At 30.1% G+C, this 11,496-nt stretch overlaps 1 protein-coding gene across 1 annotated transcript; it reads right to left on the reverse strand.

Annotated features, from left to right (window-relative positions):
• Positions 1 to 815: 815 nt before the first annotated feature.
• On the reverse strand, positions 816 to 1,160 carry LOC18109850 (calcium-binding protein KRP1). Its single transcript, XM_006388080.2, has one exon. The coding sequence runs from the start codon at positions 1,158 to 1,160 to the stop codon at positions 816 to 818; it is 345 nt and encodes a 114-aa protein (XP_006388142.2).
• Positions 1,161 to 11,496: the final 10,336 nt, after the last annotated feature.

An 11,496-nucleotide genomic window follows, 5' to 3' on the forward strand; every position in this document is an offset into this window, starting at 1 on the left:
GAGGAGGCAGCCTTGAATCTGTTATACAGAGGGGAAGGAAGCCTTGAAATTGTTCTATATGTTTCAAGCCTAATATCAAGTTGAAACAAAGTTTAAGATTAATTTAGAAGGCTTACCCAATGCAGTAGCCATCTCTTATATTTATATAAGTAGGGCATAATACAATAGTTACTGTGTAGCGCATTGCATGCGCAGTATAACTCTATACAAGAAAAACACAATTTTTTCTAAACTACAACACATTCCATAATACACGGAGTTGTTGCAAACAAGAATTAAAAAAAAAAAAAGCATGATATGAAATGGTATGTATTTTTATCAAGCCAGAAGAACTCAACATTCAAGCCTTAATTTCATATATATATATATATATATATTCACCCTTTACGACAGATTATTCTGAGAATGCTTTTGCTACCTAGTGATTAGGTAGTTTCCTGCCTGGAAATTGCATGCCTCGTTCATGAGCAATGAAATGTTTCGTGGTAGAGAGGGAAATGGTGCCTACTTCCTAGTACCGAATAAGAAACTAATTGATGAGAATTTTTTTGCAAGAGTAATTATACAATGCTATAAATTTGGGATAGCCATTTTCCAAAAAATTTGATTTAGTAATTGAAATCGATCGTGATCTCTTCTTATTAATAGCAAAAATTGCTTTATTATTATTATTATTATTATTATTATTATTATTATTATTAAGTAAGAAATCTTAAATTAACTAATATTGCAAACCTAACTTCATGATATTCATAAAAGGATAATACAACTGAAAAAGTAATGCTTCAGTAGGAAGAACATGACATTAAGTACCGCTACATGTCATTCGCGTAGAGTTCTTCCACCCATTGCTTTGATCCATTCATCAACCCAGGACTCAATCTAAACATGAGAATACAAAATTCCATCTGATTTATAGCCCCATCTCCATCCAAATCACCTTCCATTAACATGCACACAAGGTCATCATCCCTCATGTCTTGCATCCCTAGTAGCATACTATTTCTCTTCAAGCTCTCAAGCGTGATCAGGCCTTTATCAACATCCATTAACAAACGAAACCCGCTACACAGCTCCAACATAAACCCTTCTGTTCCCAGTGTCTGCATCATGGATGGAAGGTAATCCTGAAATTCCACTGCATGACCTATCAATGCCATTGATGGTTGAGAAAATGTGCAAGAAATACTTTATTATAATGCTAAAAGAAACAGTGAAAGCTCTGGAGCTGTGTGAATAATGGGATGGTGGAGAAGTGGGTGAGGAGGGGGATTATATAAGAGAAGGAAGGGGAAGAAAACAGAAAGAGAGAGGAATTCGTGGAAATTGTGAGCACTGAAGTTAAGTAGGGTACAAATAAATAATCAGTGAAACTTTTATGGTTAGCAGTGAGCTTCCTGCTTCTTTCTTTTTCAAAGCTTATATGAAAACTCTTCTTCCTGGAAGCTGCATGGAATCATGGGATCTTCTGTAGGTTCTTAAAAGTAAAGTTTGTTCACCATATGAATAACATGTTGCTTAGGTAATTACTGCTATTAGTTGGAGTAATTACAAACACACGGTAAGACAACCCTGAGAACAGGAAAATTAATAAATTTGGAAACTTTGACAATCGTGCGAAAAACAGGCTAGTAAATGACAATTGCGTTAATCTAGGGATAGAATCATAGATGCCCTACGCTTGGCTATCGAAACACTTGATATTTTAACTTAAATATCCACACAAATGTGGTACTTTTAATTTGTCACAAAATTTATAACAATGACAAAATGATGATTTTTTCTCAAGGGAGATGCAGTACTACGAAAATTGAAAATTAATTATTGAAACTGAAGGTAGGTGTCGTGGAATCATTTTCCACTACTACATCCTGTCTTTCTCAATCAATCGAGACCGCAATTGATCAAAATTGAAAATTTTAATTACTTTACTCTATCAAGAGCGATTATATATTATTAATTATGGAAGCACTGATCTCTAAGAGAGTTACCATTAGCCTCCCATTTATCTGGTTATCAAGATAATTAGTGGGATACAATATTCCAATCTCCAAAATGAGGAGCTGATCTAGCATTAGCAATCAATAGATCTCTAGGGTCGCTATAGCTGATTAACGTCTTTGTGGTATATCTTTCAAGCTGTACATACAATGTCCCTTAGTGTCCGGAGTGTGTACGCTTAAGATGGTGAGATGAAAGGGATCTAGGGCACTCTGTAAGCTTTATAATTAAGAATTGATTAACGAAATGCAACGGACAAGAAGATTCTATAAATATTTCTTCTTTGATAATACACACGTTATTAAAAATGGAGGAGGAATTGATGGTGAGGCAACATATAAATTTTCATTTCAACTTTTTGGCAACGCTCCAACATAAAGGAATTTCGCAGAAGTTTCCTTCCTCACTGGACACATGTTAGACGACTTTGTGCCCTTTATCTACTCAAGTGGTTAGAATAGAGATCTCATATTGAATACTAAAGTTAAGAGAACTTAGCCATTCTATGAATAGCCATAACTTGATTGCTAAGAATGTTTACCGTATTAGTGATGTCAGAAGGAAAGCTTGAAGAAAGGGACCATCATGATGTTTAGTTTGAATTTTGAGGGAAAATATTGAAAATGCTTACGGTTATATGGTCTATTCCTTAGTAGAATTCTTGTACGTTTATTTGTCAACAAATTTAGAATAACGAGCAAAAAGTAAAAGAAATAATTATAATAAAATATCATGTAAACCAAGTTAACTATAATTATGCATTGTAATTTGGCATGGTATATCTTGTCTTGCAAATCATAGTTATTAAATCCGGACTGGTTTTGTGGGTTGACTTGAGACTCGGGATCTAGTCTACTCAGTGGTTAGACCAATCCAGGTTTGTCAAAAGACCGACCGGTACAACGACTTGGCCAAACCCGGACGACCTGGCGGGTCGACCCATGACCCGGGTGAGACCTGGTGTTTTTTTTTCAAAAAATGTGGTTTTTCTTCTATACCCTTTTTTTTTCATATTTTTTTAGTTAGTTATTAACACTTTTTAAAGTTCATTATATAAATATTAGAAAAGTGTTTATTTTTTCAATATGAGATTTGAAACCCTTTAGTATATATACTCTATGTTCAAAAGAAAAAAATTATGTTTTTTCAATGTGGAATTTGAAACCCTTTAGTATATATACTCTATGTTCCCAAGAAAAAAATCATTTTCTCAATGTGGGATTTGAAACTCTTTCGTATATATACTTTATGTTCACAAGAAAAAAGTTATGTTTCTTCAATGTGGGATAAAAAACTTTTTGGTTTGAATACTTCAACTTAAAATGATAACATAATATCTTTTCAATGTGGGATTTGATGCCCTTTAGTATATATACTCTATGTTCACACAAGAAAAAAGTTATGTTTTTTCAATGTGGGATAAAAAACTTTTTGGTTTGAATACTTCAACTTAAAATGATAATATAATATCTTTTCAATGTGGGATTTGAAGCCCTTTAGTATGTATACTCTATGTTCACACAAGAAAAAAAGTTATGTTTTTTCAATGTCGGATAATTTTTTAAAAAAATATTCTTTTAAACTTTATTATTTATAACAAGTAATTATATTCACATGGATTTTTTTTTAATTTTTTCATATGAAATATTAAAACTTTAATTTTTTTTTAATTTTTTTTTCAGGTTGATCCGGGTTGACCCGAGTTGACCCATGAAACCCGGGACCCGGCTCCTTGGCTGGGTCAACTTCCGGGCCGAGTTTTATAACTATGCTACAAATTCATGGTGTTTAATATATCTATATGCATAAGGAAAAAAAATAAAAAATAAAATCCCACTAAAGATTTCTTCACTTTTTATCGAGCTCACTTCACTTGTTAACTGTTTAAAAGTATGGTTGTGGTTGCTTTTTAAAGTGCTTTTTAAAAATTATTTTTGAGATCAGCGCATCAAACAAAACATACAAAAAAAATTAATTTTTCGCAAAAAAAAAATTGAATTTTTTGAAAACACGGATTGATCCACGTTTCCAAACGCTTCCTTAATAGATATTAAATTTAATAATTAATTTTGAGTTTTATTTAAAAATTAAAATTTTATGGTGGGAAATCCATTCAATATCTTTATTTATATTTATTCAACGTGAAATATGTCTAGATTGAGAAATATATATTTTTCCAATGTTGAATATTATCAGATCAAGTTTTGCATGTTGATATTCAAAGTCACGGTTCAGTGCAGCAAGTTGAAGAAACGCCCAGCACTCACAGCAGGTCAATTTCCATTTCTTCCTGAATATCAGAAAAGTCCATTTTCTTAAAGTCTCTTTGCTTCATTCCTAGCAAGCACCGTTCCACATCCTCATTCCTCCTTATTTCAGGATACCTTTTCTTTTAAATGCTACGGAACCAGCTTTCCCAATCAATAAATTCAAATTAAGGGGGTCAATTCCCAGCAGCAGCCCACATACGAAGCACATGCTGGAGGAGAAGGCAGTAACAGCAGGACTTTTTGTGCATGTTTGGTAAATTTTGAATAATTTTTTTACGTGTTAATATTAAAAATAAATTTTAAAAAATAAAAAAATATTATTTTAATATATTTTTAAATAAATAAACATTTTGAACCGTAATTCTTATCAGAATAGACTCGCCAGGTCTATTGGTGCTGATATAGTAAAAAAACATGTAGTAGTGTAGAAGAGAAATTATTGTGTTTATTTCCAATTCATCGGCTGCAATTCATATTTAGCATTGGCTTAAAACCATAGTTTTTAGACCCGGCCCGGTTCAAGACTCGGGTTCCGGGTTTTGACCGGGTCACCGGGTCGTCCGGGTCATTTTTTAAAAAAAAAAACAAAAGGTAACGGGTTGCAACCGAGTTTTTGATCGGGTTGCCGGGTCACATCGAGTTTTTCCTTCTTCTATTTTTTCTTCAACCCGGCCCGATTTCAGTCCCGGGTCAGCCGGGTCCCGAGTCAACCTGCCGGGCCGGGTTTTAAAACTATGCTTAAAACACTGGTACCGTGTATTCTTTTCTCTCTATAATGACAGTGAGAGGGGCTTTTGTTTCGGTTCTTGGGTGATATACCTTATATTACGCCTAGAAGTTGCCACGCCCTAAAAATCATGAAAAAATTGTAAAAATATTTTTATTGCGTGACAACGTCTCATGTTTTATGATCATGTAACACATCTTAATTTTAATAAAAATATTATATTCAAAATAATACATAATTGAAAAAAAAATCTTAAATTCTAATAATCAAATTTAATATAAATCATTTCACATCAAATAACCTAACTTTAAAATCAAATAAAACTAAATGTACTACAAGTCTAAAATCATAAATTGATCTAATTATTGAAATATTAAAGTCTAGAAATTAACTATTCAAAACAACCTTTTAACATTCTAAACTTTTTTCAAACCATATGAAAAAAAAAAGAAGAGGTGAGTGTCATGTATTTAATAAATAATAGTTTGCCTTCCTAACTAGCCCAAGCATACGAAAACTTACTAATAAATATAGTTTAAAATAAGTTCATTTATTATAACAAAATATTATTACTTTCAAATATTCAAAAGTTCAAAAGCACATTTATAAATAACTGACTAATTTAAATAATTTAAACAAATCATTTTGAACATAAATATGGTTTCCATACTTATATTCAGAGTCAGAGGACTACAGTTACTCTAATCACGATAATAATAGATCATATTTTACCTTATGACTAGACATTAAATTCTAAGTAGATGAGTCTATAAGTGCCAATGTTTAATCCTCGAAGGCTGAGTCCAAAACGTATTTAATCAAATTCATATTCAATCCACGAATGGATTCACAAAAACAAAACATATTCAAAACACTTATGCAATTATAAACAAACTTTCACAAAACAATTAACATTATTTACAAATCTTCTATTATGCCTAATCCACCTAATTTACAAAACAATAAATATTTTAATGAAGAAAATTCATTTAGGACATAATTATATAATTTCTAACTCAAAATAACTAACCAAAAAGATGAACAATTACTTACCTGATATGTAATTCCAAGATTAGCCTTAGTGACAACCAATCACTCATAAAAACCTAACAATAGGAATCACCTTAAATTATATGTTCACTAATATCCAATGCAATAGATGAGTTTGTTTCTAATTTTTAGTTTAATCCAAGCTTAAATACATCACTAGCTTAAATGACCCTAAAATTCCCTTCAAAAATCACCTAACACTAGAACCATATTATCCTGATTGAGTTTCCTAAAACACATACGCGCAATGAAAATGATAAATTTAAAAATTTCTCGGGAGTCCAAAGATCTCATTAGACAGATCTAGAGTTGTTAAGGATTTATACGAAGATTACCTAAAGACTGGAAGTTCTTTTTGACTTTGAATAATTGCTTCAAGACTGAGTTATTGCAAACTATAAAGTATCCAAATATCTGACCTCTAATGATAATTCACATGAACCACTAGTGAGAAATATCCTAAACCATTTTATGAGAGAGGGATTGTTATGCCTTTGAGTACTAGCTCTTTTCTTTTGTGTTTTTTCAAGTGTTTTGTATTGTGTACTACTAACTACTATTTTTAAAATAAGAGACATAACATTCTATTTATAAGAAAACCTGAAAATCCTATAAATAACATAATATCATTTTACCCCTTGAATAATATCCCGTATATTATTTCAAAACAATTTTATAAATTTATTCAATCAAGTCCCTACTTAATTTCTATAGGTCTAGAATTGTAATTCTCTGTATAAATTATATTTTAGTCCTTAATTTCTAAAACTTATTGACAATTAAGTAACACTTGATTAATCATTCCATTTTAATTTTTGACTAATGGTTCTTATATGTGTGATCCATTAGGTTCCCTAATAAGTTATCATAAATATAAATCACAATCCTAAATAAAATAAAATAAAATAAAATAAAATAATTTATTATTAATTCAATAATTGATTGATTTATATTTAAAGATCAAGTACAATGTCTATCAACCTGTCATGATCTCCTAAATATTAGGAAAGTCATAAGTAGTTTGACTTAACCTTTTAATGAAAAATTTCTTAGTGTAATTATTATCCTTTCATCAATAATATTTTTGATTTAGACATTATAGTATGAAGTGTGTCTACTATGTCAAATCATGTGTGTTTCAAGAACATAGTAATTGATTAGTTGAATAAGATTTGAAACTCGTTTCAAATCTCATTCCATCTTGCACAAGGATTTATAATTAATACTAGTTGAGAACAGATGAAATGTTTTTTTTCTAATTTACTTAGGGTGATAAATCTTCTCTTAATTATTTGAATACTTTCATATAATTCATGTTATACCCAATATCTACTTATTTGTTACCATTGATTAGGACAACGTGTAATAGAATCAAAACATAATATTTTTTATATAAAATAACTTAGTAATTTCAAGTCTAAAGATTACTTACACAATCGTCACATAGCCTTTTTCATAGACACATGTGATCTGTCTATATGGAATTCTCATGTGAGTTATTTTAGTGTACATGTCATCTGAAAAACATCTTTATATTAGTTTTAAGTATCTCTTATACCTTAGGTTATGAGAATAATTGTTCATTTCATGAAGAAAAGAACATAATATATATCAGTTTCAACAACTCTAATTAATATCTAGTCTTAATAGAGCATTAACCATGAATATTTAGGAACAACACTTTAATGAAATATGAATCACATAATTATAACAATTTTATAATTTCATTTGTAAAGTATTTTTATCCCAAGAACTTTATCTTTACTCTAGATTCATTAATAAAATATTAGATTTATTAATCAAATAATTAATTAATATTAAGGATAAATAAATCATTCATTAAAAATAAAATAGTTTATATGAATAAAGTCAAGCCATATATAACCAACCAATTGACTACAAAGTATATATACTAATAATCTTCCACTTTCACCAAAGTCAATCACTCATATATTAAATATCACATCAATCTACTTGACGATAATGCTTTCATAGGGACAATGACTTAATAAAAGGATCTACAAGATTCTCTTCAGTAGATACTTGTTCTATTTTTACATATTTTCTTTCTATGATTCTCTAATCAAATATAATAGTTTAAGTACACTTTTTTAGATCATTAATGAGACTTTGATTCATTTTCTTATGCAATGACACCATTACTATCACAGTAATAGGCTACTGAAACAACAATGCTAAGAACCATACCTAGTTTAGTGATTAACTTTTTGATTCAAACAATTTTTTTTGTCCCTTTAAAAGTTAAGGTGTGCTTAAATTTAGTTGTAGAATTTACTTTGGTATCTATTTGGATTTTCTATATTCAATATTTAATTTAAAAATAGCATTTAAATAATCATGAACTATTAGTTCATCTACTCCATAGACTAGAAAATATTCTCTATTATTCTCAAATAATAAAGAATAGGGGTAACTATGTTAAAATTCATAAAGGTTTTGTTTGTTATAGTTGCATACCATGTTTATAGGATTTGAAAAATGGTTATGAGATTTGAAAAATGGATGTCAAAATTGTATTTTTGATAGGAATCTTAAAAAAGATATGTGTGTGACATAACTTGAAAGTTTTGATTGTAAGGAATTTTCCAATAAAGTATACAAGCTACAAAATTATATTCATGGATTTAATTAAGCTTTAAGGAGTTGGAATATTAATTTTGATGAGATAATCAAATAGTTTGATTCCATAAAAAATATATGGATAAGCCTTGTGTCAATAAAAAGATTGGTGGGAGTGGAGTAGTTTTCCTAATATTATATATCGATTACATATTATTAATAGGAAAGAACATTTCTTTACTCTAGTTAGTAATGATCTGGTTGTCCAATAAGTTTTTTTATGAAGGATATGAGATAAGCAACTTATATACTGGGAATAAAGATCCATAAAGATAGATCTAAAAGGTTGTTTGGATTATCTCAATCTACGTACATAGATAATATGCTAAAACGGTTTAGCATGGAAGAATTCAAAAAAAGATATTTACATATTTTGTATAAGATACGTCTCTCTAATGATATGCACTTTAAAATACAAATTAAGAGAAAGAGGATGGAAATGATTCCATATATTTTGGATATAAGATTCATAATATATGTGATGTTATGTACAAGACTAGATGTATCTTATGCTTTGAGCTTAACAAGTAGATATCAATCTAATCTAGGTAAAGGTCACTAAAAGATAGTTAAAATAAGAAGGTTTCATCAAAGTCAACCTATTAATTTGTCTTTTTCTGTAACCTTTGCTACTATTCTAGCTTACATTGTCATTTATATCAGTATTTCTCTTAAGACTCACTTACATCTAATGAGTTTTATCCCTTTTAGTAGGTCAATTAAGGTTCATACTTGCTTAGTGTATATGAAATCCATTTCAGATTTCCTGGCCTCAAGTCATTTTTTAGAATCAATATCGAATATTGATTACATATAATTGGTAGGCTTATCAAGTATGAGCAACTCATCAATTTTAGATTTCATAAGAAATCCATATCTCATTTGTGTATGAGATGTCTTACCAGATCTACAGAGTTCTTATTTTTCTTGAGTTTTAGGCTGAACATCTAACGTTATAGCCTCGGACTCAGGTTTTATTTAGGTGTCAGTTTATAGTTTTTGAACTTCTACAAGTTTTATTTTCCTCCAACTGCTCATTTCAAGATCAAATTCTTTCTTTAAAAAATTTGTATTTTTTGAGACAAATACTTTTGCTCAATAAAATGATATAAATAATATCGAATAGTTTATGCCACGAATCGTTATTGGTCAACATACATCTATAAATGTTAGACCTAATAATTCATTATATCTTTCATTCTTTTATTAAAGGGTGTTTTGGTTATCTTATTTAATAAACAAACTTTATAAGTTTCATAACTCATTTTTGGATTCTTCCCCCCAAATTAACCTTTTTCCTTTCAAAAAAATAAAAAAATAAAAAAATAAAAGTAATAATAACAAGAAGAGTGACAACTGGGCAAAAACAGACTAAGGAAGGTTTCAAATATGTAGACAAATCAAGCTGGAGTTTTGGATAAAATTATGAGCATAATCATACCCTATTGTATCCAAGACTGAAGAGACAATGTAGATTCAAGGTCAAATTAAATAATTATTTGATGAATCTACATAAAAAAATATTAAGTCTAAGGACTTAATTAGATTTTTAATAGACCAATTTGATTTAATCATGCGTCGAATTAAAAGTTAATTGTGTTTAAGAATTAATTTGGGTCAAATTAATTTTATTAGGGACTTGGTTGGTAAAACAATTAAGTTTAAGTGCTCAATTTGGGCTAATCGGGAAGATTGAAATTTTAAAAGACCTAACTCAATTTTTACAAAGTCAATTGATTGAAATTAAAAATAAAATTATAAGAAAATCAAAGTTTAAGATTAATTAAAGATTAAATTAAAAAAATTCATAATCAAGAGTTCTTTTAAAAAAAAACACTAAACTATAAGAACTCGTTCTTTACATGGGCAAACAAGACACCGCTCTGATTGTCTAACATTGTACTACATCCGTAGCATAATTCTTGTCTATCGTTGCCTTTATAGCAACCACAGCGTTGCCCAAAACGGTACGGTTAACCGGATCAGCCTTTAGCAGCTAAATTTATTATATTTGCATGAAATTATTCGGAGACTCGTCCTTTACATGGGTTCAAGAATTGATCTAAAATTCAGGAGGTGGTGAACCACGGGGTGATTAAACTTTTCCACTGAAGCAACTTGAAAACTTAGGAGATCGCTAGCTCAGAGTAAGATGAAACACATTCATAAACCCAAAAAAGGTGAAAACCCTGTCACCAAAATCGAGATAGGTATCGGGTTAACCAAGATGGAAAGTTTTTGAGAGGGGAACAAAATGAGCAGTCAACATGTGCCGGAGTCTTGGTGTACTCGATGTTTTCTTTTTCTTTGCTTTTTAAATAAGCTGTCTGACCAAATGTTTGTGCTTGAAAAGGTAACAATCGAGCAAGCTCAGGTTCTGATGAGCTTGAAAAGAACAAGTTAATGTAACATTTGTTAACAAAAACCATCCAAGGCATAACGATTTTAGTGTTTGTGACTGTGTCTGTTGAAGTTCATTGAACCCCTTCGATTGGATGAAATTTAGAATGAACTATCCGCGTCTACAGCATTGGAAAGTTGTCCTGGCTTGAGATTGACTGCTGCCATGAGTGAACTAAAAATAGTAGAATGAGACTTTTGAGAGAGCAAATGAGCCTGCGCAACTGTATTGCGATCAGAGTCAGATGAAGCTGACCCGTCAATATCATAATTTAAAGTCCATATGGGATCACTATATAATAAAAAATAAATAAAAAAATTGTCAGCTACTTCAATGGCGAAACCTTCCATGTCGTGGGTTCTTGTTGACAACCAAGCCTAGATATCATTAATTAAGATGGCAAGCTG

This window comes from Populus trichocarpa, chromosome 11 (assembly GCF_000002775.5).
Source record: "Populus trichocarpa isolate Nisqually-1 chromosome 11, P.trichocarpa_v4.1, whole genome shotgun sequence".
Classification (NCBI taxonomy): Eukaryota; Viridiplantae; Streptophyta; class Magnoliopsida; order Malpighiales; family Salicaceae; genus Populus; species Populus trichocarpa.

Excerpts from the sequence above, each read along its gene's own strand:
- LOC18109850 (XM_006388080.2), bottom strand. The coding sequence starts at position 1,160 with ATGGCATTGATAGGTCATGCAGTGGAATTTCAGGATTACCTTCCATCC.